At 38.7% G+C, this 26,868-nt stretch overlaps 2 protein-coding genes across 4 annotated transcripts in view; both read right to left on the bottom strand.

Moving 5' to 3' along the window:
* Window positions 1-105: 105 nt before the first annotated feature.
* g6pd (glucose-6-phosphate dehydrogenase) lies at window positions 106-10,389 on the bottom strand. The gene is made up of 13 exons (XM_077722589.1): window positions 10,339-10,389; window positions 8,643-8,764; window positions 5,753-5,790; window positions 5,510-5,618; window positions 5,200-5,417; window positions 4,912-5,070; window positions 4,137-4,262; window positions 2,569-2,662; window positions 2,323-2,509; window positions 1,989-2,224; window positions 1,809-1,885; window positions 1,075-1,167; window positions 106-991 (listed from the first exon to the last, which is right to left on the bottom strand). Exons 1-13 carry the CDS (start codon window positions 10,358-10,360, stop codon window positions 901-903), a joined length of 1,572 nt encoding a protein of 523 aa, XP_077578715.1. The 5' UTR covers window positions 10,361-10,389; the 3' UTR covers window positions 106-900.
* A 971-nt stretch (window positions 10,390-11,360) lies between these two features.
* The window catches only part of LOC144200386 (adenylate cyclase type 6-like), a 51,036-nt gene continuing 35,528 nt past the window's right edge, over window positions 11,361-26,868 (bottom strand). For all 3 annotated transcript variants that reach the window (XM_077722528.1, XM_077722509.1, XM_077722518.1), the window contains 17 exons: window positions 26,576-26,703; window positions 26,334-26,492; window positions 25,784-25,925; window positions 23,657-23,785; window positions 23,405-23,581; window positions 23,226-23,323; window positions 21,650-21,737; window positions 21,458-21,574; window positions 20,599-20,757; window positions 20,306-20,481; window positions 18,935-18,961; window positions 18,831-18,860; window positions 18,614-18,746; window positions 17,671-17,934; window positions 17,388-17,592; window positions 17,180-17,304; window positions 11,361-15,412 (listed from right to left, as the gene is read on the bottom strand). In XM_077722528.1, the coding sequence (XP_077578654.1) occupies window positions 15,284-15,412; window positions 17,180-17,304; window positions 17,388-17,592; window positions 17,671-17,934; window positions 18,614-18,746; window positions 18,831-18,860; window positions 18,935-18,961; window positions 20,306-20,481; window positions 20,599-20,757; window positions 21,458-21,574; window positions 21,650-21,737; window positions 23,226-23,323; window positions 23,405-23,581; window positions 23,657-23,785; window positions 25,784-25,925; window positions 26,334-26,492; window positions 26,576-26,703 (2,286 nt within the window). In that variant the 3' untranslated portion in view covers window positions 11,361-15,283. The remainder of the gene's footprint in view (window positions 15,413-17,179; window positions 17,305-17,387; window positions 17,593-17,670; window positions 17,935-18,613; window positions 18,747-18,830; window positions 18,861-18,934; window positions 18,962-20,305; window positions 20,482-20,598; window positions 20,758-21,457; window positions 21,575-21,649; window positions 21,738-23,225; window positions 23,324-23,404; window positions 23,582-23,656; window positions 23,786-25,783; window positions 25,926-26,333; window positions 26,493-26,575; window positions 26,704-26,868) is intronic.

Here is a 26,868-nt window from a genome sequence, read left to right as displayed (position 1 = left end):
TAGGTTCCCTACCACTGGTCTAAAGTAACAATAGATGTGAAAGCTTGGCATTTACAACAATATCTGAAAATACAGCAGTCCTTCAGTAAAGAACCACCATTAAACTGTAAAGCAAATTAGTTTATTAAAGGATTTAAAATAATATAGCTAGCATCACATGATTGTGCAGAGAAGTACACAGTTGGTCGTTACAGATTATTATGAGCTGATGTATAGAATGCATCATTCTAAAATATGGAATTAACCTGTGTAAATTAAGTGACAATGTGAACATAGCGGAATGTGATCAGAGAAGGTAATGCAAGTGTTTTTTTTTCTATCTCATCCTAATGACACAAAACTATTCCAACATAAATGCTGCAAAGATCAAATATCAGCATTTACCTCTATGTTAATTTACACTGGTAACAGACAGAGAAGGCAACAAGTGTTAATATGCAACAAACTAAATGAATAGCTTTGTGGAATTACAATCACTGTAACAGGGTTTTACTAGTGCACAGTACTTCCCCTGCATTTATAGTTGCCATCTTTTTGGTACAGTACAACCCTCAGCTCAGTATAGTAGTCGACTAGGTAATAGAGGTTATGGACTAAATATTCCGATTTGTTTTGTTTCCAAACTAAGTTAACTTGCCCACAAGTGAATCATTATTAAAAAAAAAAAAAAAAAAGAAGAAAACAACAGCCACATGGTGGGACTAAGTCATAGTTAATTTCATCATCCTTTTAAATATCTGATTAAGTGTCTCAAAGGAACAACCTATTTACCTGAGATATGATCACTTGAGTCTCGGAGTGGACCATATTAGAACATAGCGTGACTCACCCATCCACCCACTGTGTTAGACCCCACCACACTATCCTACCCACCTTAATCCTCCCAAATAATAGCACAACTCAAAGTTTGTTGGGGTTTACCCATTTGTAAGTGCCTTCATAGCGGAATCCAACTCTCTTTACAAGCTCGTCTGCTTCTGCTGGGCCCCGACTAGAATGAGGGCAGATTAAGGGGTTGGCAATGGATGTGTTTGTAGTTTTTACTGTCAATTGAAAAAATCGATTCTCACTTACCTTCCAAATTTGTAAGGAATAGGCTTTGGTTTATCTTGATCTATTTGGTGAAGGAGTGGAGTGAAGATCCTCCAGGCTTCTTTTAATTCATCACTGTAAAGAGCATTATATAAAATCAGACTAAACAGTAGTTTCCAAATTGTGGTACGCAGCCTCCTAGTGGTGCGCAAAAGAATGAAGTATATAGCACAATCCTTAAATCCACATACCACATGACTATTGGACAGTTTAGTTGTACAACCTAATCTACAAAAGAGTCACATTAAATGTTTAAAAAGCTTTTTCTTTTCTCATATTCACAAACAGAGCGGCTCGAAGGGCGAGTGTTTAGCGCGCTGGCCTCACAGTTCTGAGATTGAGGGTTCCATCCCAAGTTCCATCCTTTCTGTGTGGCAATTGCTCTCCGGGCTTGTGTGGGTTTTATCTCGGTACAACAGTTTCTTCCCACATCCTAAAAACATGCTCGGTAGGCTGGTTGAACACACTAAAGTGCCCCTAGATATGAGTGTGTGTGCATGAATATCTGTCTCCATGTGCACTGCACTTGGATATGGAGTCAGTTAGCCACAGAAGCCTGCTAGCACTTGGTCACAAACATTCCCGGTCATTGATATGCATGAATAATTGCACCTGTAATTGACAGTATTTTGTAAAGCCCCACTAAAACGGAACCATTGGTGACTACTATTGGTAAATGCTGGATCGCTTTTAAAGTAGTATTGGCTACTACAAACCTGCGTACAAAGTGCATCTGACTCCCACAGAAGACGTCCAGAATGAGACGTTCATAGGCATCTGGTAGCTTCACATCCTGTGAAAATAATGATATTTTGACAAAGAGAGCACTAGTTTGTAATGCCTGGAAAGAAAACCTTTCATCTGCAGTGAGAATACATGCAACCAACATAACATACCTTATATCGGCTTTTGTAGGTAAGGTCCAGCTCCGTTTCCTCGGGGCAGAAGTACACGCCTGGTTTCTTGCTCATCATCTTGGCATAAACAGCTTCATTGGGTTGCACGCGGACCACCAGCTCATTTCGGCGACATTGATTTCCAAAAATATCCCCGGGGACATCTGTGAATTGCAGCCGCACCTCAGCCTTCCTCTCATTTAGGGCTTTTCCACAGCGGAGAATGAAAGGAACGCCTGGGGACAGATCAGGTTCCATTTTACTGTTGGCCGGAATAAGCGGAAGCAAGAGAGAAGGTGTTGAGGATATTTTCCAAAGGGTTACTCAGTTTTACCATCCCAGCGCTCATTGTGCACATAGAGCACTGCTGTGGCAAATGTTGACTGTGTGGATCCTTCGGGAACAGTGGGATCATCAAGGTAACCCAATTTGGCCTCGCCTTCACCGTCTGGGTCACCAACATACTGACCTAGCACCACATCTGACATCGACACCGGATTGATGCATTTCAGCACTTTGACCTTCAAGAAGAACAGCATGATCAGAGGCGTTATTTTTATTTATTTTATTTTTTTTGTACCTTTTCGTCCCTGACATCATCAGAGCTGGTGGAGGCTGGCTTTTCCATCGCAACCAGAGACAGCAACTGGAGCAAGTGGTTCTGCATGACATCTCTATCCGGTAGAACAAAAAACAGAGTGACGCCCATCAAGATCACGCCGATTATGATGAGAGCTGATCTTGTGACCGTCATCAGGATTTTCTTCAAGTAATGGCCAAATGGATGCAACTGGTACCCTCAAAGGATTTTTTTGTGCCAAAAACTAATATGTATTGCCAAGTAAATTCAATTTAGGATAAAGCGGTTCATATAATGAATGAATATTTTACACTCCCGCTATTAAATCTTGTGCACATTTACAAAGGAAAATTGGTGTTTAACTCGCTAAGTTTTAAAAAATATATTTATAGTGTTATTTTTGGCATAGACTGCATGTTTAGCGCTTTTGCGTTGTTTACAATCCGTAAAAAAATCGGAAAAAATCGGCATCAGATTCTGAGAGGCTGGTGCGAGTGGTTAGCGCGTCGGCCTCACAGCCTCCTGGGTTCAAATCCAGGTCATGTCCATCTGTGTGGAGTTTGTATATTCTCTCTGGGTCTGCGTGGGTTTTCCTCCGGGTTCTCCGGTTTCCTTCCACATTCCAAAAACATGCATGGCAGGCTGATTGGATATTCTAAATTGCCCCTAGGTATGGGTGTGAGCGTGAATGGTTGTCCGTCTCCTTGTGCCCTGCGAACGGCAAGCCACCGATTCAGGGTGTCCCCAGCTTCTGCCCTGGAGACAGCTGGGATAGGCACCAGCACTGTCCACGACCCTAATGTGGATAAAGCAGTTCAGAAAATGATATGAGATGAGATTCTGACAGCCATAGTCTGCCCACTAACCATTAAAGAATTCCCATACCGCATCCAAGCGGTCAGGTTGGCAGTCCCAAAGTTACGATCCTAAATCATTAAGAAAATTTTGTATTTTGTATTTAGATTGTGGATTTACAACATAAAATCAATTCCGTCAAAAGGGAAAAAAACTGTGGGGGGCCTTTCGAAAGAGCAATTGATGAAAACTAAAACTAAAGATCCCAAAAATGGTAATTAGTGTGTAAATAAAGTTGCATTTCCAAGCACTCGAGGAAGATTCTGTGCCAATGGCCGTCAAAAACAAGTAAAGCCATGCAGAAAAAATACAATTCCTGCGTTGAGCCAATCAATTAGGCTAAAGTGCCCCTTCCAATAATTAGCCGTCTTGCGATCACGCGGATTATGCACGTTGGTGTGCGTGCACTGCACACACTCAGCATTTGACCTTGAACACATGGAGAAATGCCCACAATGTGCGTGTAAGCGTGCAAGTGCGTGTCTTTTGTGTTTTTGTGCACCTGTTCCTTTGCAAATGTCCCACAGGCTACAGAGAATGGCAGAGGAAAATTACTGCAAATACTTATGGTTTGGCGCCTAAATAAGTGGTAATTTTTCAGCATAAAAATATATTTATATTGCAAAAGCTCAACTGAAAATATATTTATGAAATGTCAATAATTATCTACCAATTGTTTATTGCCCACCCCTCTCTTAGCACTGCCCTCTCACCGGATTATTCCAAAGTCATCAAAGTAGCCTCCTCTTCCCTGAGTGCCAAATGGTTCCTTAAATGTGAGGACCACACAGGCCACGCTGTCCCTGTTCCAAATTGGTCCAAAGATGCGGTTTCCAAATCTGTAAGAACATTAAAATATAGTGTTCTCCATTACAAAGACACAGCTGCTCATGACTAGCTCCTTTATTAAATGGTGTCGTTTACCAGGTGACACCGGCAGTCAACAGAGAGCGGCAATCTAAATTTAATCCATGATTTGACAACAAATAAGCAGCATAATATAGATCGACCAATTATCGAGGCTAATATTTGGACATTTGACGTATATCGGTAGCAGACCTTATTTTAACCCGACCGATCGATATGAGGAAATCATTTTAAAACTGGGTTATTACGGGCCAGATTCAACCGCGCCTCTCTCCGGTCTCTCCTGCCTTCCGTCTCATGTTCTGCTATGCTATGCTTCAATTTGTCGCCCTTTATGTCTTCTGAAATCTTTAATATATTTCTTAATGGGATTGTTATGTGGAGTTTAAACCATATTGATGTGGTCATTTTTTTGTTATATCAACATTTATATATTTTTTAATCTACCACAATAAGGCAATTATGGTTAACTCAATACCACTTTGATAGAGTTTAGCAAAAATAAAAATAAGGCCAACTATTATACTATAATTATTTCAGCATCCCAAGTTAAATACTTTCAAATTCAAACACGAACACACAAAAAAATCTCTACTACAAATGGTACATTTGATTGCTTACCTGAGCACCATAAGGTTTTGCACCATTTCTTTGCCAAGGTAGTGGTCAATACGGTAGATTTGGTCTTCAGTGAAGAGGGATGAGAGGTGAGCGGACAACTCTTCAGAGCTCTGAAGGTCATGTCCAAATGGCTTCTCAACAATAACTCTGGTCCAGCCTCTACAAAGAACAGAAGTAGCATTATTAATGCAATCTAAAACCTGAGCTTCGAGCAGTTTTGTATATTTGGACAGTCTGAAGAATTGTTTTTCTTTGCTTACACAAGCAAACATAAAAGTGTGGACTGACCTTTCACTCATACAGTGCTGATTGATGTTCCTGGTAACATTGTGGTAAACTGTCGGTGGCAGGGCCAGGTAGAAGAGCCGATTTGCTTCTGACCCTTCAGGGAGTGTGAGGATTTCTTTATTGAGTTTATCGAAGGAATCCCCATCTGCATATGTTCCACATACGTAAGAGTTCCTGCTGAAGAAGACTGACAAACGATCTGCTTCCGAGTCTGTTGCCTAGGCAAATGCGCAAGTCAGGTGAAATTGCAAGTAAAACTATTATTTTTATAAGAAAATACTTTTATTGATATGCATTTGCGCACTAATACCTTGAGGTATGGCATGCAGGAAGTCTTGATATCCTCAACCGTCAGGTCAGAACGAGCAAACCCAATAAAAAATGTTTTCTCGGGGAGAAGACCATCTCTGAACAACCACCTTGAAGAAGACTTCAGGAGTTACTCACAAGTATCAGAAGTCCATCAGTCCTTGATTATGTTAGTATTTTACACATAATCACTATCTGCAACATAGACAGATATGCAAAATAGCAAGGTTTAAGGTTTACTTACCACAGTGTTGGGTAGATTTTCTTCTTGGCCAGGTCACCCTGCAGACCCAAACACACAAACGTGTGAAATTAAGAACAGGTTTCCTGATGAAGTTAATGAGGTCATCATAGTAACCAAGGTTTTCCCCTTCAACTACAAAGTTCAAGATGTGATGTGGTGTCGCATATAAATTACCTAATAGATTGTACTCTTAATGGGGTACAAAAGAAAACGATACGCTTCTGATTTTGAGTGAGAACGGAATTTTGGTTGAAAAATAATGAATCAAAACATATTACACTTTTTTTCAACAAAAAATTTCAAACCATACATAAAATAGAATGGTCATTTTTAATTCATTCATCAGGATCTTAACTCTACATTCAGAAACAGTTAGTGAACTTTGTAATGTGCGGTATACAGTACGTTTGCTGGCATCATTGAATCCTATTGTTTACCAGAATTTGACAACTCTTGTGTAATGGAAAATCTTGGTAACAACGATCATTTGTCTTAAGTGAACTATACAACAATGGCAGTGGATTTTTGGCTAAACAGGTTAAACTAGAGCGAAACTCACACCGTTCCCCTTTTTTTGTCTGCCAGTGTACTGACCTCAAAGGAAACCGCTGACATCCAATAACAATGAAACACCACCTCTCCTCTCATCAATGACCAAAAAAAAAAAAAAAAAGAAAAAACTGTACTGTTACTAACCCAGGCTGGCAGTAATCAGACCTATTCATGCTGTTTTATCTTACGTTAGACTAAATTTAAACCTTCTTGTGCAATAACCGAGGCAAAGATGCTAATGTATTCCATTAAGGGTTTTAAGGCAAAACTTCCTGCTTCTCCGAGCCTCAGAAAAGAGTGTTCGTTTCCTCCTGTTATTATTTTTTAATTATCGAACCAACCATGAATCGCTTTGAAGGGTTCAGCTGGTATATTTTATTGTATTTTTCAGCTGCTTGCTTTGCTTTAAAGTCTATGAACAACCCACTGGTTATTTCGCAGATTATCGACTCGATCCCGCTATCTCCCGCTAACTCTTTATCTTTTATCCATAACAATATGGATAAAAAAGAAAGCCCGCCATCTCGTTATGAATGTCTCTGCTCCGCTTGGAAATTATGGTTAGTCCTTTGGAAGGCTTGATATCCTTCATGTGCTTAAGATGGTACACATTGTGGAAGTACTTTTCTCGTATTGGCGGGCATGCTAAGTCACAGGTAACCAATCATGTTTTTCGATTATTCGTGCATAATATCAATTGTCATCATAAGCTATTTCTTCTCACTACCTTTCATTGTGTCGGCTTGCTTTGGACCCATTGTTTCCCTAAATTATGCACTGACGCAAACACGTAAAAATGCAACCTTTATGCCCAGTGCTCATAGGGATCTTTAAGAGAGGGAAATTTGGCGAGAAAGACAGTGCGCTGTTAAATGGGGAATAAGGAATGTATTTCTCTTGTATTCTCTAATCCTTTTAGCAACTAGAATAGAATTTTACACCGATGCTGACCAGTGGAATTTTAAATCAAACCACCATCTGTGAATGAGTAACACAAACATCAAGTTTTCAGTTTTACCCTTTAAACAGAAATAAGAATCTATTCGTACTTCCAGTGTTCAAATCGTCAACTATGCTTTCATAAGTCTTCAAGTTTCGGCAGGCCCTATATAGTGAAATTGCAAAATAGGTTGTTTCATACAAAGTATAAGCGAAGAGGAACCTGGAAGTGATGCTTTTGAAACTTTGGCTTATTGAGCAGCCCTTGCATGCTTGGTGAAATAGCTTTCAACATTTCCTAAATCAGTTCATGTGCAAGACAGCAGAATTTTTTTACAAATGCTTATTACATATACCTTTGGAATGACTAACATCTCTGAGAGATAATCAAGGAAACCGGATGGTATAAAGTTGCGCATAGTCCAAACTCAAAATGTTTCTCTAAATGTTTTAACAGAATTAAACGTTTTCTTCTTTTTACCAGTCCACTAATTCATCTAAGAATAAGACAGCTAAACCCTTAATAATAATTACCGTATTTACTCGCATACAAGATGCCCACGCGTATAAGCCGCACCCATAAAATTGCCTTAAAATTGTTGAGTTTTACAATTTCTCACGTATAAGCCACCTCCTGATTCAAAATGTTCACCTCAATATTCTTTTGTAAGAGTACAAATGTGTTACTTTGAAGGGAAAATCTTAAGAAAAATCATCATAAGTGGTATTTCTGAGATACTGTATGAATCAAAAGCACATTATTAGGGTCAATATCATAAGGAAGTTAATATACCAGTCTTTGCAAATACAAAATATCAAATTATTCAATTTGAAAAAAATATTAAGTCTATCTTGATGGGAACCTGATGCTTTTTAATGACAGAAATTACAATTTCTTACCAGAAGATTAAGATGTTGTGGCAGCCACATTGCTTCTAAATATCTCGATTCTTTCGATAGTTCATAGCACTGCAATAGCTGTCACTTGCGACCAGGAAATAAAACGGAAAAAAAAATCAATGTGTAATTTTTTTTTTCTTTTTAAATCAAGGCGTCTGGCCAGTCAGAGCACGTTTAACTAGGTAAGACGGCGGTGCCCCTAGGTTAAAATGTCTTTTTATGTGCATGTTGTCTTTTTTATGTGCATGTTGTCTTTTTATGTGCATGTTGTCTTTTTATGTGCATGTTGTCTTTTTATGTGCATGTTGTCTTTTTATGTGCATATGTGCACATATTTTTGACAAATGCGGCTTATAAGCGAGTAAATACGGTAAATATATCATAATCATATTTCGCTCTTGTAAAAGAGATTAATGAATATTAAGGTCTCAAGTTGCTTCTCTGATCCAGCCATAAAAATCACACTCAAACACTAGGCACCTCAAGCTACAGTTCTCACCGAGGCTCCCATGATGATAAAGATATGTGCATCGGATTTTCGGAATTCATGATCATTGTGCAGCTCTTTCCGAAGCTCCCCGAACACCTCGGAGCGAGAAAGGGGAATGTTGCTCATTTTCTCTGAAAAAAAAGAAGAAAAAATGGTGAATAAAAAAGGATTTTAACACATTTTAAAATAAAACCGTAAAATAACAATGTGAACCAAATGTATATGTTGGTTTCGATTCTATTTTCCAATAATTCACAAATGTAAATAATACTAAACTTAATTATAAAAATAATATGCCCTTGTCAAGGTGAAAAAGTTCAAAAAGGGGGGAATTAAATAAATGATGATAGCACAACATTTTGAGACACAAAAATACTCCTAATGCACAATTTTAGCATTAATAATTTGATTTTGTGCCAGATTATCCAAATAGCTATTACCTGAAACTATAACATTTTTACCAGTATTTGTAAACATGCTGTTAAAATTCTTATTCCTTTTCCACAAAATTGACATTTGTAGTGGTATTTAGTAGTTGGGTTTAAAATTATTGTTTTAAATTCTAAATAAGAGAGACAACCTAGAAGTAAAAAATACAAATGTTTAAATCGTGGTTGGCTGTTTGCGCTGCCTCCACCCTGAGTTTCCCTATCGATGGGCTGTTTGCTTTTGTATTCCCTTCAAAATATTCCAAAAATGATGCACACAAATGTCCTCACGATAGGATAACGCACAACCACTTGCCAAAGAGAAGTAATATATACTCCTCGTACTAGCGATCGCTACGCCATTCGTGCTAGGGTGACACTGAAAAAAATGCAACCGTCCGCTCAGTGCTCGTAGTTATCTGTTATACACAAAAGAGATGTGGCGAAAAAAGACGCTACAATGACAAACAGCCTCTCATGTCTTGGCCATCTGGCTTTCTCGTATCTAGAGATAATTATTTGCTCGAAATGTTACTCGTATCTCGAAATGCTCATATATTAGTGTGCTTGTATGTCGGGGTAGTAGTAGTAGTTCCTTGGCGATCTACGTAATGGGAACCTGTGCTTTAGTCCATTGAAGTTTAGACGCATCTTCTCCATGTAGCAAAGCGTCGTTTTTACAAAACATGGCGAGCACGTGTACCTGTCAAAAGCCGACCGCCACTATACCTCCCAGAAATAGCTTGCGACAAACTATAATGACCTTAGTCAAATCCTCCACTAAATCCCGCATTAGGCAAAGCTCAACCTTTCCACTGAACATCTTAATAGATAACCAAACTCGCCAGTATACACTCGAACACGGATTGCTTCGCCTATCAATGAAAAAGTGTAAGACATTTTGAGCACTGGCATGCAAACGCATCATTCAGCGATATTTGTCATACATAAAGGTTCCGTGTGGTATTTTGCAGCGCACAGTGAATTATTTCTATTATCAATTACGGAAAAAGCGCCCTGTCATCAGTGTTCAGCTTCCCGTAATGTTATGACAACACGGGTCGTGTCGTTAAAGATAAAATACAAATGCTTAAACAAAACAAAAAAGTCCTACTCACTTGCCCGTTTTCAAGAAGATAAACACAAGGCGACGGAATACAATTTGGCTTAGAAAAAATAACGCCAGGCAAACCCACCAAACCGGGACAGCGCGCAACTTCCCTGTTGAAGTGACGAGGCTGGAATTGTGAGATATTATTGGTTTGCGAAAAACTCACCAGCGCTCACTTGAGTTCCCATTGCTGTCGGACAACGTCACGATATCGCTGGTGGGCGGAGCTAAAAGGAGATATATACAGTACAGGCGAGTTAAGTATATTAAATCAGCGTTTCCCAACCTTTTTTGAGATGCGGCACGCTTTTTGCATTAAAAAAAATCTCTAGGGTCACCACTATCTGAAAATCGTTTAATTTAAAACTATGTCGCATATTTTAACAGTAATAATTCTCATCCAAAGTTTTATCAGCAGGAATCACATAAACCTCCTAAATAAAAATGTTCACACTGACCTAATGTCACCAAAAGTTGATGTCTGCGGATCGTGAACAACTTCTGGCAAAAATAAGTAATGTAATGTTTTATAATTACATATTTTCATGACTTTTGGACAAATATTACTTTAAATATCCTAAATTTACGCAAAAAAACCCTTGTGCTAACACAGACTTTATGTCGCCAAAAGTTGATGAGGTAGAAAACAAACTTCCGGTTCATTTAAGAGGAAACATAAGCAACAAAATCACTGTTTCGCAAATTCTCTCTCATCTAATTTTCTGACCCGCTTAATCCTAACTAGGGTCGCAGGGGGTGCTGGAGCCCATCCCAGCTGACTTTGAGCCAAAAGCGGGGGACACCCTGAATTGCTGTGTACCACAATTTGAATCTTGTAATAGTATAATCTATAATTTAACATTCATCATCTCATTTCATTTTCTGAACCGCTTCATCCTCACTAGCGTCGCAGGGGGTGCTGGAGTCAATCCCAGCTGTCTCCGGGCCAGAGCCGGGGAACACCCTCAATCGGTGGCAAGCCGATCGCAGACCACAAGGAGATGGACAACCATGAACACTCACACCCATACGTAGGGGCAATTTAGATTGTCCAATCAATCAGCCTACCATGCATGTTCTTGCAATGTGGGAGGGAACCGGAGTACCCGGAGTAAACCCACGCAGGTCCACGGACAACATGCAAACTCCCTATTCCTCATCTTTTTATGCAAATAACATCTTAAAGAATTTTCCAAATGTATAACTTTTTATTTGATTGCTTAAAATCCTATTCTAACCATTTTATGGTGAATTTGTCATTTGACTCTGTTAAAACAAACACAAAAATAAGGCACCAATTAACTCAATCATTACCAAAGAATGCATAAACAATGTTTCTGATGTTTAACTGCTTATCCCGAATGAACAAAAAAGAGTAGAAAATAAATATTTGTATGACGGAAAAATGTGAATCGAATGTTTGACATTTTGTGGCGCTTGAAAAATCTGTCAAAATCACGGTATAAAAATCGACCCAATGACACCAGTTTTCCACCAAATAAAACATTTATAAACTTGAGATCATAGAAGCATTTTTAGTTTCAAAAAATGTTGAACAAAAAAGTTTTACTTGCTTCTGATTTTAAACCAGGCCACATTCCATTTGCTGTGTTATATAAAGATATTATGCTCTGGGTTTGTAGTCACAATGGCTCTTTGAGAAAATGATGTTTCTCGCTATTGGGACGTTTCAATAGGAAGCATTGATAATAATTGGGGTATTTGGTGTATGCATTTTCCTCATAATATCAAATTAAAGTTCAGACTGTGCAGACCAAACATGCAGTAAATTGACCCATTCACATGTTTGCTCCCATGAAAACCAATCAAAGGTGACAACTGTTCTACTGAAGATAGCCTGAGGGAGAAAATAGTTCTTATCAATTTCTTTTAAATAACTTTTGCACTGTCATGCCATGCAAGAGTTTTAGTGTGTCCTTTTGGGGCGGAAGTGAATTCAACTAAAGTGGCCTATATGTGTCCTAATCCCTGCCTGGAATCTAACGTCATTATCTAAACGCCTAATAACTATATTGGCTTCTTCCTTTTGGAAACCGAATAACACGTTTGAGAGGAATGAGGAAATGATTTTTGCAAAAGTATTTCCTCATATACTTGGTTAACCTTAATGATTAGTAACTGTTGCTACAGTTTCTCCTTTTCCTTAACTGGTAGCAGTGTGTTTTATTTTATACAAATTCCAAGTGAAATACACTATAAGTTACAACGACAAAAATCTAACACTAATATTAATAAATAAATTCAGAAAGCATCAACATAAAAGTGGTGCAGTCAATGCTGCCTAACCGGTAAATCATGTACATTTGTGTACATTGGCCATTTTCCTGTGATGATGCAGGGTAGAATGCCTTAGCTATTATTACTGAGAAATGTATAACAAAGCATGTAGTTGTTTGGGAAACAGCAATAATGCAACCATTTATGCATTGTATGTATCCATTTACCCATTGAGATCTTCTAGTACTTGGACCGAATATTTTCAGATTTACTGATGCGTTATAGTTCACAAGTCTATTATAATACGTAGTGTCATACAAATGAGCAATCAATCTCTTTTTTTAGTTTTCTTTCATCAAGGGGAAATTTTATTTTTCTGCCATAATCCTTAACTTCTTTCGGCTTTAGCAAAACACACTTCACTCAGCTCCCCCAACTCAGGAAAAATACAAATAAACAAGTACGGAAGGTCATTTATCAGGCCTGAGCACAATACTATTTCAGTTGTGTAGAGACAATCTTCCTCTCCGGCTTCACCAAAATATTCCAAGAGCTAATGAATAACAAAATTAGTCTATGGACAGCCAACAGAATTAGAATACATACAATGAACATTTTTTTCAATGTGTGTCCATTATTTTAACCTTTCGAAAATTGGTCACAGTTTACTTGCCCGTTGGAGTATTTCCTATTACATCGCCATCTTCTGGTGTTTCTGCCACACCGGAACGTGAACATCGTCAAACAGTAGCGATTGAAAGCACAAGAGCTGGCTTTGGTACAAACTAATTGCCGCCATCCAGCGTGGTGAAAAATTGGAGTCAGGGCAAAACAGATGGGCGATGAGCTGTTGCATGGAGAATATTCTCAACAAGCCCTTATTCTTTTTTTTCCCATCAGCAATCCAGAAAGGGCCAGCAGGCACAGTTCCTGTGTAATGTTCTTCTAATATCTCTCATATTAACTTAAGGCAATCAAATCGGCCGTCAGCACAAATGTTACTGGAAGATTGGTAAAACAATATAAGAATTGATGAGATTATCCTGAAAAATATGTGCAGCCTTCTACTTCCCCCTTGTCCAGTCACCACATAGTGGTATAGTACCAAGAAATGCAGGTATCGTATGTTCGGTTCTCTGCTGAGGTGCTGAAAAGCCTGACTGAGAGTTACAATACTGCAGGAGTGTCATAAAAACATTAAAAGGAGAAGCACAGTGAATTTTCCAAAAGAATGTGTTCACTGCTAAGCCCACCAACAGGGCTCTCGAGTTATTTGCTTAACATGATCGCACTAATAACCAGTGTATGTTAGGACTGAATAGCAGATTTCATTGGCTGCAGTCGCGCAGTTGTTTACCGTGATCTTAAGCGTCACAAGAAAGCGTGCTGGTCTCTGATCATTTTTCACTGGAATGGAATCATCAGAATAAGCATCCTTATTAATCAGAATCACCATCATTGCCATCGTCATCATCATCGCCATCGTCATTGTCTACATGATCATCATTGTCATCATCATCACCATCATAACCACCACCATCATCATCATCATCATCATCATCATCATCATCATAACAACATTAAGAATATACAAATGATGGATACAGAAGTGGTACAAATCACCCTACATTGAAACTAACAAAAATGAACTGAGATACAACAATAAGACATGCTTCTAAGCGTTTACGTTTGACAAGAAAGCATTTTTGCTGTAGAATAAAAACCTCACAGTGAAAATAGTTATGCCCCTGCCTACAAAGCACAGTATTCAGTCATAACAATAAATATTTCTGTTTTTCTTCTTGTTCTTAAATTTCAAAATGTTCCCCTAAATTCCTTTGAGACGGCTTGCTGACAAAGCCTCCATTTCTCTTTGCACCAATTACACCACCAAAAGGCGAAGAAGTGGTTGACATATTGTTACGGCTTAAACCAGCTGAATATAATCGGTGGCTCTTATTCTAGAAAAAAACAACAACCAATGGGTTGTGAATAAAAGAGCTTGAATCCAACTGAAGCTACTTGTACTCCTCGGAGAACACTCGCGCACAGACACATACAGAAAAGAGGAATTTTCAAATATAGCCATGTTCAAAACATCCTTAGTCGTCTTGGGTCAGCTTAAGTTTGAGGGCACTATACGTAATAATAATTTAGAGTTAATGCGCTTTGCTGCCGGAATGACAGATAAAAATAAATACTTTTTTGTTACATATTTTATGAAAACAAAAAAGGCAGTAATTACTGCCAGCAGCTGGACAAGAGGAAAAAAGGAAAGGGTCAGGCCTTACAAAAGACTGCGAGAACATGTCTCGCCTTGCTTTTAGTAAATACTTTTGTCTTTGGTCAATATAGTCCTCCTCTTGTTATACATGTACATACACAAATATGCATGTACATACACACATATTTTCGTGTAGTGAACAGGATATTTGTGCACGTACTTACTATATGTATTCACACTTTTTCATAAAGGACCTCTTGCACAATACATTTGAGCTTGAAATAAATAATCTGGAACTAAAAGAGTAGTACCTTTTTTTTAATTTATGTCAAAACAAAACAAAAAAGTAAAAGGAAGTAGCCTTATGTACAGCGTTAAATCTTCTTTTGACACAGGCTAAAAGGCATTGATTTAAATAAACAGACTTTGCATCTTTCAAGAAGCCTGAGAGAGGCCAAATAGGAGAAAAAACTGTTGTCCTCCGACTTGTGAGTGGGCCAAAATGGCCGTCAATTGAGACACTTTTTCCTCTCCCCATCTTGGGATTCAAGTGATGGAGTTTCTGGATACTTTAGCCATTTGCTCACCATGTGAGTCCTCACTCAGTGGTGTTTGTCCCTGTACTAGCCACTTGCTGTTGCCATGGCCGCTAACTGTTGGGTGGGCCATCATTAAGGAAGTAGGTTGTCATTTCCCCTTTACCTTTGACTTTAACAACCCCCCGGCACTCCAGCACGTATCCTTTGCCTGCCAGGACCTGGTGGAGATCTGTCGTTACCTGGCAGTGGAAAAAAATAAAGAAAAGATAAAGGTTAAATATGGACTAAATAAATATCTAAATTGCTAATTAGAGTAAAAAGTGAGCTAGAGCGAGGTGACTCTGGATAAAGAGGCTTTTTACTAACCAATTACAGGGTGCATGTAAAGGCATATAGTTTAAATTCAAAATGTATGTAGCGGAAATTAATCTGGCATCAGTATATATTTTGTGGGGCTTTTAATTTTGTTGATAATGATAAAATGTTTCTCTCATCTTATTTTCTGCACCTCTTTATCCTCATTAGGGTCTGCCATGCAGTATTTTATATGTAAATTCTCTTATTCGTTCCGTGGTCCTCAAAAAACTAACAACTAAACCCTTTAAAATGGATCATAGTGCCCCTATTTTGTAGAAGATATGTGAGAAAAACAGAACGAGAGAAAATGATAATACAAATATTTAATTAGCCTTCAAAATGAATATAAAACATCTATTTGTATTGAAGACTTGCATAAGTGCCAAGAAGTTAACGTTAGGCAGAGAGCACACAAATATACATCTAATAGGCTTAAAATTAAGAATTCAAACACCATTATTTATCGCCACCGCTTCTGATATGCAAGGCATTAAGTTCCCTTTTGGCAGCGCTTGTTGATGGACATTTTGAAAAAAATCGATCTAAAGAGGAGACCCTTTAACGACTTTTATTAATGTTTCGAAAATGTACAAGACAAACGTTGGGGGCAACCACAAACCTTGTGAACACTTTGAGGTTGTGTTTTTTCACAAAGTCAGATCAAATTGTGTCAACTTACAGGTGTCAGGACTGTAAAGAGTATTTGAATGTGGCTGTAATGCTGCAGTCGAAGGGGGAGGGACTGAGAGCACACCCAGGGGTAGGACCTCTACTTATTATGATATGGGACAATTTTATGGAGTTATCAATTATCTAGAATGTTAAATTATAAGTGACCTTTCAAAAAATCCATCCCGAAAAAGACCATTAACCAATTATATGTCCGAGTAAGCATTGTCAAGTGAGCATGATCCAACAAACACACCATTCTCCCATTTTCCCCTGTTGATTACTTTGGTGGTTACTGTAAGGTGTAAGCATTAGCTGACTGTCTCAAAACTGAATAGGAACGTGTGTGCTCTAAGGGTACCAGTAAACTAACCAGTCTAGCTAGCCTGGTTGCTTTTGTTGGGGTCAAGAAGATTTCTAAAACTGAACATTAAAGTTGTCGTCACTCATTCATTATGTTCTCCCCTGCATGGGTTTCCTCCGGGTACTACGTGTCCTCCCACATTCCAAAAATATTCATGGTAGGCTGATTGGGCACTCTAAATTTCCCCTAGGTATGGGTTTGAGTGTGCATGGTTGATTGTCTCCTTGTGCCTGGCGATCGGCTGGCTGGCCACTGAGTCAGGGTGTGTCCCCCGCCTTTGTCAGCTGGGATAAGCTCCAGCACCCCCCACAACCCTAATGAAGATGAAGCGGTTCAGAAATGTCAATCTAACCCTTAGCTGCATATTGTAAACCCCTTGCCCCAATTTGCAGGATATTGCATTGGTATTGCTACAAGGGGAATCACTTAAAACACTCCTGTATATGTCTGCCCAAAATGACTTTGCCATTTGAGTCACCTAGCTTGTAAGAAGGAGACAGTGCTTTTGCAAAAGGTTACTTTGAAGAATTATCATACAACTGTAAATAAACCTTTTTTTTCCGCCAGCTTTTCCTGGATGATTGTGCTAACCACATTAGGCATGTGAGTGACCCACCTGTATGCAGTCTGGTACACCTGTGCTGTCCATGCGACTCGCCACATTGACAGTGTTTCCCCAAATATCATATTGAGGCTTCCGTGCGCCAATGACCCCTGCTACCACCGGTCCAATGTTCAAACCTGGACATGTGAGGATGAAAAAAAAACCCTACAGAGACAATTTTTGAAAAGTTGGTGCAAAAAACACAATCTTTTCTCATTACCTATCTTCATCTGAAAGTTGTTGAAGGAATGCTCGTTAATATATTTCATCTGTTCTCTCAGTCTCATAGCGTAATCAGCCAGTGCTGTAATGTGGGATCGGCCCTCTTTGTCATATGTGGAGTCATTGAGGCCTGAGGCAGCCATATATGTGGAGCCAATGGTCTTGATCTTCTCCAGCTGCCTGTATTTCTCCTCGCTGATGATCTGCCAATAAATTACCCACGGCAAGAGTGAAACCTGTACTTTCGCTGCAATGTAAAGCAACCATGCAGAGTCTCGTACCTCATCAAAGTCAGCGATAATTTCATTGAGCAGACGTAGACATTCAACTCCCTCGTTGTTGGCCTCCAGTTCTACGTAGAACTCGGAGAAATTGCTTATGGAGGCAAACATGACTGCTACGCACTCACAGGACTGATAGTAGAGCTCATCATTGCGCCGCTCACGTGCCAAGAAGTGCGCAGCCACATCTTTCGGCAAAATATTGTGGAGCAGGCGGCGATTGTAGGCTTGTAGTTCCTCCATCTCCTCCTTTTCTTCAGTCGCCTTGGAATGAAGGTTCTTTTTTAGTTGGATTCAGAAAATCCCTTAGCCCATGTTCATTCTAGCATTTGAACCCCTTGATTTTACACTCATTCGCTGCCAGCCTGTGTATGTATTTATTATAGTCACAGTGAGGATAAGAGGCTTGGAAGATGAATGAATGAACAGAGTATAAAAAACAAAAATAAATAATAAACACACCCTTGACGGCGATAGAATGTCGATCATTATGCTTTGGTGACATTGACGTCGATAGACGTTGATTCCAATTTGGGCGGCGAATGAAGGAATACACCAATCCGCTCTCTGATTCAAAATTGATTGGATTTCTGTCATTGTCAGTGGTAGCAAAAAAAAATCTTAAATTGTTATATACATATCTCTCTCTCTCTCTCTCTCTCTCTCTCTCTCTCTCTCTCTCTCTCTCTGTCTGAAAGAGAGCATTTTCAAAACAAAAAGGCGGACTACTTTCTTGAGCAATGGCTACTTGACTATACACGACTAATGTCATGTTATTAATTTGATTATTATACGTTGAAGATATTTAATACAATATTTACTGTGATGACAACATTACTATACATTCCAATTTACAAATGAGGACACTAGTTTACAGATTGCCGGTCAGAGAACACGAACTTGAAATGTAACTACAACGCCCTCTGGTGGTAAACGGGCCTACCTGTAATTTCCACAGGAAGTCAAGGCGTGCAGTCGATTCCACCTGCTGTGCATGCAGGTAGAGTGCCAGTACAAAAATTGTGAGGATCACAGGCGTCATGACCCTGAGGGACACTTTGGTCACAACAAATGGGCTGAAAAGAGGAAATAAAAAATGTGCAGTGCGGCAGATTAATACAATGACAGAGAATAATATGAAATGAAAATAACGGATTTACCACTGGCTTGTAGTTTCATTGAAACTGGACCTAAATTACGAAACAAAGGGGAAATCAGTTTTGACATGCACATGGGGAAAATGCTCAAGAGGTCAATTACTTACCACTGAGTACTTGTTTCATTTTGATCACTAAAAAGACAGAGAAACAAGATTAAAAATCAACAAATTTATCAATGTTATACACTAAAACAAAGGTTTCAAACTCAAAGACCCGAGGCCAAATTGGGCTCACTATAACGATTTTGTGTGGGCCACAAAAGCTAATCATATACATTTCATTTATGTTTCTTGCTAAAGTACCTAAATTGGACATCGTAAAAAAATATCAGGATAATTTTTTGTTTACGATAAATGGAATAATTGCTGAACTAAATGTTATTGCCAGATTTTATTTTAATCCTTTCAGAGACAGTGAATATTTATTCAAAAGTTATTGTCATCCTAACTCACTACGGGTAATGTCACTAAGTTTTGTGGTAGTTTGTAAAATAGGGAAATTTAATTTGAAACACATTGACTGTTGTTCGATTTCCAATCCATTTTCGACTGTGAGAGCCTGGACGGGCAACTAAAGATTTAATCTATGTAATGCCACGAGACATTTTTTAAATTTATTTGAGTTTGGTTGAATTTTTTAAAATTCATTTATATTTTTCATTGATTTTATTGTTTGAAAATTATGTATTTTCATTATTTGTGGCTTTTTATATTAGAACTTTTAAAATATAATATTTTATATATTTATGTTTTTCTCAAAAAGAAGTATTTCAATTAATTTGTTTCCTTTTATTTAATTAATTTAATTTATTTAATTGTACATGTATTCTTTATTGCTTATTGCAAAATATATTCATTCAAACACTAATACTACAACTGAATGTCAAATGTGGTCCGCACTGTACTTTAAATCTATGTAATAAATATATAAGAAAAGAAACTGAAGTTAAGCACAAATGGGTTAAAACTGTGAAATTCAACTTTTTGCATTATTATAATAGCATGAAACAATCAAATACGGGTTTGCAGTCATATTGACCCTCAGAGGAAAAACATAACTACAATAAAGAGGCTATGAAGAAGGAAAAAAGTTCACAAAATAATGACAGAATAATACGTGTTCCTTGAGTTTTGCAAAAATTAATTCTGCTTACAACCCCCCAAATTTACTGCTTTTCTTTTAGATGAGTCACACCATAGTAAAGCGGTACCAGTCAAAAAAATGCAAAAAGAAGAGGAAAAAATTAAAGTTGCGCAAGATAATAAATGGCATACAGGAGAATTTCCTGTCATCGGAGACCAGGAACAAATGATGGACATTATAGTGACGGGAAAAATAATGGAGAACAACGGGCGTCTGGCAACACAAGAAAAATACAACTTATTGTCTGAAAAATACTGTAAATTTGAGGAAGGAGTAGGACAACATGCAAATTAATGAAAGTCAACCCTGGTCTTCCCAAAATGGACGCTTACATGGCATTGGAGGTGACAAAAAGGTCTGCATTGTCAAACAGTGCTACTTGTGGCCACTCGACAAGCAGCAGGAAGATGAGCTGGATGAGCAGCATCAGGGCCAACTTCCCAATGCTGCTGATCTGCAGGAACACTGAGCAGGCCAGCAGCGTCAGCAGCACACTGTAGCTGAAGTACTGTCAGAAACGAGAGCGAATCTTCATCTCAAGCGCTTTCAAATGCAAATATGGCATTAGGTCGCACAGTTGAATCTGGAACAAATGGCTTTCACTGGAGACGCACAATGGACTCACCTCAGGAAAGGGGCAGGAGGGACCTTGACTGGGACAGATCTCAAGACCCCCTTCGACAGACACATTCAAGCGGCGAATCACACATGGCGTCACCATGGCTGCAGAGGTGTTGGACTTCTCAGCAACACACTCTGCTAGGCTCTTGGTATCACATGAAAACTACAAAACACCATAGACAGATTTTTGCTTCCAATGTGTTGGAATTCACATAAAGGACTACTCAAGTTACAACCGCGTTCCACTACTATGCTTGCGATGTACCCCGAATTCCAGTGTAACTCAGATTTTACCGTATAAAAAACAAAAGTACATTTCCGTATTTAGTCGCATATAAGCCGCCAGCTTATATAAGCCGCACTCTTAAAATTGCTTTTAAATTGTTGAATTTTACAATTTCTCGTGTATTAGCTGCCCCCGATTCTCAATTTTCACCTCCATATTTATGTTTTCAATAGGGAGTAAAAATGTGTTACTTTGAAGGGAAAATCTTAAGAAACATGATCACAAGTGGTATTTCTGAGATACTTTAGGAATCAAAAGCATATTGTTAGGGTCAATATCATAAATTAATATGCTTGTCTTTGTAAAAAAATAAATAAATAAATAAAAAATACAAAAAAAAAAAATATATATATATATATATATATATATATATATATATATATATATATATATATATATATATATATATATATATATATATATATATATATATATATATATATATATATATATACACATACATACATATAGCAGATGAAAGATCATAGATCATTCAACATTTTGACACTTATAGATCAAGTAACCCAAAGATTTGCTGTATTTAGATGACGGCGGTTAAGTTTGATTTCAATCATACCATATTGACAAAGGCAGAGATGAAGACGAGGATAATGGTGAACACACCAACCAATGTGCTGTTGGTGCGAGACTGCACAATCTTCTTAGAAACGGTCTGCATTGCAGCAGGAAAGAGCTAAAAGACAAACGTAATTGTGTAATGATCAAAATTCACTGTTGAGAAAATGAACCTTTTTGTGAGGGCTACTACCTTGATACAAGAGTATATGGCACAGATGAACAGTATATTGGCCAGGATGATGAAAATACTAATGTAGATTCCCAGCATGACTGGAGTGCTGCAAGAAAAAGTACAGTAAATTAAGTGAGTATTAGGTAAGTATTATATATTACTACTGAATGTCCTCAGGAAACAACAGTAGGAGAAAGTTTGTTTAAAAAATGGTAAAGAGGGCAAGGTTTCCAGAGGGCTAAGGTTTTTATTTTTTTTTTAATTCAAAGATTGGTCAAATTGTCCAACAAACATGCCATTTAAGATGAGCAATAGTTTTAGATGTAACAAATGGAGACAATGTAAGAAAAATTAACAAACCATGCAAAGAGTTTGGGAGTGAGTCGATTTAGGAAAACCCGCCGACAATGAGACTTTGAGCCCTTCCAAATCAAGTTTTGAGCCTTTTGATACTTTTGTCAAAATGCAGACCAGATGATCAAGCTAATATGGCTGACTAATATACAACAGCTTATCTGCTTACTATTTTCAATACAACAAATCTATTTACTTCTTTACCTATGCCATATTTACAACCAACTTTGATGAACATTTTTTGATCCTAGCCTCATACTTTGATTGATGTTTCAATGAAGGTTTTGGAATACCTCGGAGGATGCTTTTTCGTTAATATTTCATTCAAATAAAAATAAGCAAGTCTTAGAGTTTTCTCCAGGTACTCCGGTTTCCAAATTCCAAAAACATATATGGCAGGCTGGTTGAACACTCTATATTGTGCCTCGGTATGTGTGTGAGCATGTATTGTCATTGTCCGTCTCCTTGTGCTCTGCGATTGGCTGTTTTGGGGATGTGCGAGGAAATCAGAGTATCCACGGAAAACCCACACAAGCCTATCATGAACATGCAAACTCCACGCAGTGAGGACTAATCTGGGATCAAATCCTCAACCCCAGAATTGAGAGGCGGGCACACTAACCACTTCTCCATCGGCCCGCCTTATCGCCATCTATGGCATAAAAAGAGTTCATCCTCCTAGGATCAGGGGTCCATTTTTGGTTCTCACAAGAGTACAATGTTAAATTTTGGACTACAAGGGCGTCCACTTATGATGCGGACATAATTTTTCTATGAAACTACATCATGTAAAAAGATAATCCTTAGTTTTCACACTAATCAGGTACTCTGAGCTCATTTTCTGAACTGCTTTATCCTCAATAGGGCCGTGGGGGTACTGGAGCCTATCCCAGCTGACTCCGGGCCAGAGGCGGGGGACAGGGCACAAGGATACGGACAACCATGCATACTCCCACCCATATCTAGGGGCAATTTAGAGTGTCCAATCAGCCTACCATGAATATCTTTGGAATGTGAGAGGAAACTGGAGTACCCGTAGGAAACCCACACAGGCCTGAGGAGAACATGCAAACTCCGCACAGATAGACATGACCCGGATTTGAACTGTGAGGCCGACGCGCTAACCACTCGCGCCAACGGTCCGCTCCTAAATATCAAAGAGTAAATAAAAATGCACGCCTTGCAAAAGTTTGGGTCTTAGTAGGTTAATACTATATATGATCAGGTGTTGGCTACTCACTGTGGAAAAATGACAATCTGTATGAAGGATATGAAGCAAAATACGAGTAGAGTGCAAGCAACGTAGCCACCAAAACGATCATCCACCTTCTTGGAATACTGAAAAAGTAGAACATAATCTGATAAGAGGAAGCATAAATAAATGAGTATTCTGTTTTGATTCAGAATAGAATCACAGACCTTCTTCTCCAAACTAGAAGTTTGAAATGTGAGCAGGAATTTTTTAACATGATCTTTTCTCAGCTGGTCGATACTGCGTGCATCAATAGCCCGTCCCAGGAATTCATCCACCTCATCTTCTGGGTTCATGGTCTCCTGAACACCGCGGTTGTCTTTACTGGACGCTTCATCGATACCCTGAAGGAGACAGATAACATGACAAATGGTCAAAATTTATTTTAAAGTAAAATTGGAGGGAAGAAAGAAACTCACCATTTGTCTGAATACTTTGGAGTCTTTGGTCCTGGAGAATGTTCTGTCAGGGACCCAACGTGGCATCAGTCCTTCATTGGAGTTGGCTCTTGTTCTTTGCATCTTAGCCATCATGGCCTTTTCTTCCTTCTGCTCGGAGAAAAAAAACATGGAGGCTTTATCAACTGTCCTAATGTAGAGAAAAACAATGTACTAGTGGACGTCTTCTGTTCAATGGTATGACTGTCCATTGGCTTTCTTTGCAACTGGTTACTAGCTCACGGAAAAAGAGTAATTGCACAAATTCCGCAGATAAAAAGCAGACCAGCAAAGTAGGATCACCCCTATTATTACTACCATACATGTTTTCACGCCAGTACAAAAATACAAGTACACAAGTAAAATGATTAAGAAGTGTATTTATTAAATATTACAGTTATATGCATATGAAAATACTGTGATCCTTCTTCACTTTCCGGCTTCAACTTTTACAGCTTCACTAAATTGCAGATTTTTTTTCTGACCTATTAAAAAAAGTTAGTAAAAATGCCAAAATCCAGACTGAAACTCTCAAGCGGAAGCCACACTTAACTCAACACCGAGAAAAAAATATTGATGGCGTTAGCTGTCATTTTTATCCAAAACAAGAGCTTTTTGAGCAGTCGGAAGCCTCTGTCAGGAGGGATTTTTATCAGAAATGTGAGACCCGAGCGCTGTGGTCCTAAACCGAAAATAGAGCTTGTTTGGCTCTCGATCATTGTGTTTACGTTCTTTTATCATGCCAGTTTCATTACTTTATCTATGGTGTAAATCCTTCATATTGATGGTTCATTGTTTATTCCTAGTGGTTACCACCCTCTTGGTGTCCTTGGAAAAGGATATTGTGGCCGTTTTCTGAATGTTCACTTCTTCTTTCTTGATATAACCAATGGTAAATTCATTTATGCCGCATTTGCGTGCTACCCCTTTAGCATATATATCAACTTTTTGGTCGCAGGATTTTTGGCCCAGGATACTAAGAAGGCATGTTCAATGGTGATTCAAAGTCCAAAAAAGTTGGAATGGGCTCATCATAGTCTTTCTCCAAGGGTGATGTGCACAATGGGAAATCCATTTGATGCGAGGTATCCGTAACAGCAGAATGCCATATTACGAGTCCGTAACTATCACTTATTTAGGTCTTTTGCCGAGTAAACGCACCTTATTGAGAAGCACTACCAATTTCGTCATGCGCTTTCGTTGTTGATGAAGGCGACAGGGCCTATGTCCGATTATTATGACTATTATATTTTTGTTCGTCATAAGAGGTCTTCTGAGTCATTCTTTGTCCCTAACCCCTAACCCTAACCCTAACCCTAACCCTCACCTAGGGCCATGGGTGACCTTACCAGGGGCACAAGGCTCCAGACAACATAGATCCCAGGATCATTTGGGACACACAAAACCCACCACTGCAATAAGGTGATGACTCATCTGCGTTTTTATCCATTTTTTTTGAAAATTATATCTATAAAAGAATGGATTCATTATAAATAATATAAAAAAAAACATCTGCAATTATAATAGCTTTGTGCCACAATAAAAGAAAATCTGTTGTATTAGGTCTCAGCTGTTTCTCTACATTTTTATTTAGTGTGGAATGTAAAAAAGATCTCAAATCTGAATTGGCTGACCACCAATTCAGCGTGTCTGTCCTCTTCCTGGTGCCCATAGTTGGCTGGTCCAGCCTCCAGCACCCCTACCACCCTTGTGAGGATAAGCAGTACAGAAAATAAATGAATTAACAAATGGAATTGAATGTGAAAATGACAAAAAAAATAGACAGAAGGATTTGAAAGTAATAATTAAATTAAAAACCTGTACAAAAGATGCCAGATGGCATCAAAAACATACCAAAGTTAATAACACATCACATATGGTACTCAAAACACTTAATTATTCATTTGTTCATTATCCGTTCTGCTTATCTTCACCGGGGTTGCGGGGGTGCTGGAACCTATCCCAACCACCAGTAGTCAAGAAACACCATGAATTGGTTGCTAGCCAATCGCAGGGACTGAATTATGGGTAATTCATAATTCCCGACCACTTGATCAATTGAAGATTGTGCTGAGTGTCATTTAGGAAGATCTGCTTTTGATCACTGACCCGCTTCTGACTGCAGCCGAGCACCAGGAAGGTCTCGATGCTGTTCTCCTTTAGATAAGCATTCCTCTCCCCTCCAAAGCCCGGCTCCACCTCATAATCTCCATTTAAATATTGCAGTGTGGCTTTAGTGATGTGGATTCGTCTATAGGAAAAGACAATTCCAGTACAAATGTTAACTTGTGTTTGCACTTTTGGAAAAACATGTCCATGCATTCATTATTAAAGATTGGATTATTGCAATGCGGTATTTGAAGGTCACAACATTTACATTATTACAATTAGTTCCAGTACTTGCATGTTTCGGATTTTCATGTGATGCAAAGATCTTAGAATTAACTTGTGTCGAATTGTGCTAAAGAAAATAAATTTGCCTTTCACTAGAAATGTTGGGGAGTTGAGGCTGCCATTGACAACGATAGCCAGCCAAATCACATTAGGTGAGAGGATTAGCTGTGAATACCATGTTTCAATGCCATTTACAACACTGGACATCAATAAACTAACGTTTATTTGCCCTTCCCAGTCCACCAAAAGCCACCGGGCTACCCACCCGGCTTTTCCTCCCGCTTCCATGTGATTAGCCAGTGTAACATCGTTGGACCACACGTCGAACTGCCACTTCCTGAGACCGAGGACACCGCAGTGCACACGTCCGCTGTGGATGCCGACGCGCATGTTGACGTTGACCCCTGTCACCTCGCGTACAAGACTGAAAGCACATGTGAGAGGGTTAGCATTTTTTCACTGCAAAAGCATTCCAAAGCAGGTTTTATAATTTGTCTTTACACTCACGAGATTGCCTCGATCATGTCCACGCCCATCTCTACACAGCAGTGAGCATGGTCTGCGCGAGGTTCAGGCAGCCCAGACACACAGTAGTAACAATCACCCAAAATTTTAATACGTAGACAGTGGTTCTCCTGGAAAAGGGATAAGCCATGATAGACGAAAGAGAAAAAAAAAGACAATGTGAATTTAGAAAGACAAAATTAGTTGAATATTTAGGAATAAAAACATCAACATTTCCTTTCTCTTTTATTTTGTTTGTTTCAAAGTTGCAGGTCAACAATTCTTTGAAAATTTCT

This window comes from Stigmatopora nigra, chromosome 1, assembly GCF_051989575.1.
Source record: "Stigmatopora nigra isolate UIUO_SnigA chromosome 1, RoL_Snig_1.1, whole genome shotgun sequence".
NCBI classification, from domain to species: Eukaryota; Metazoa; Chordata; class Actinopteri; order Syngnathiformes; family Syngnathidae; genus Stigmatopora; species Stigmatopora nigra.
Note: the sequence above shows the minus strand (reverse complement) of the source record. Positions and strands in the feature narration are given on the sequence as shown.

Bases quoted from the DNA above. Each gene is read 5' to 3' on its own strand.
- g6pd (XM_077722589.1), bottom strand. From the start codon at position 10,360: ATGGGAACTCAAGTGAGCGCTG. The intron at 1,886-1,988 runs GTATGTTATGTT...TTATTTTCACAG, and splicing joins CCTACAAAAGCCGATATAAG to GATGTGAAGCTACCAGATGC. The intron at 1,168-1,808 runs GTTTGTAGTAGC...TGCTCTTTACAG, and splicing joins CAGATGCACTTTGTACGCAG to TGATGAATTAAAAGAAGCCT.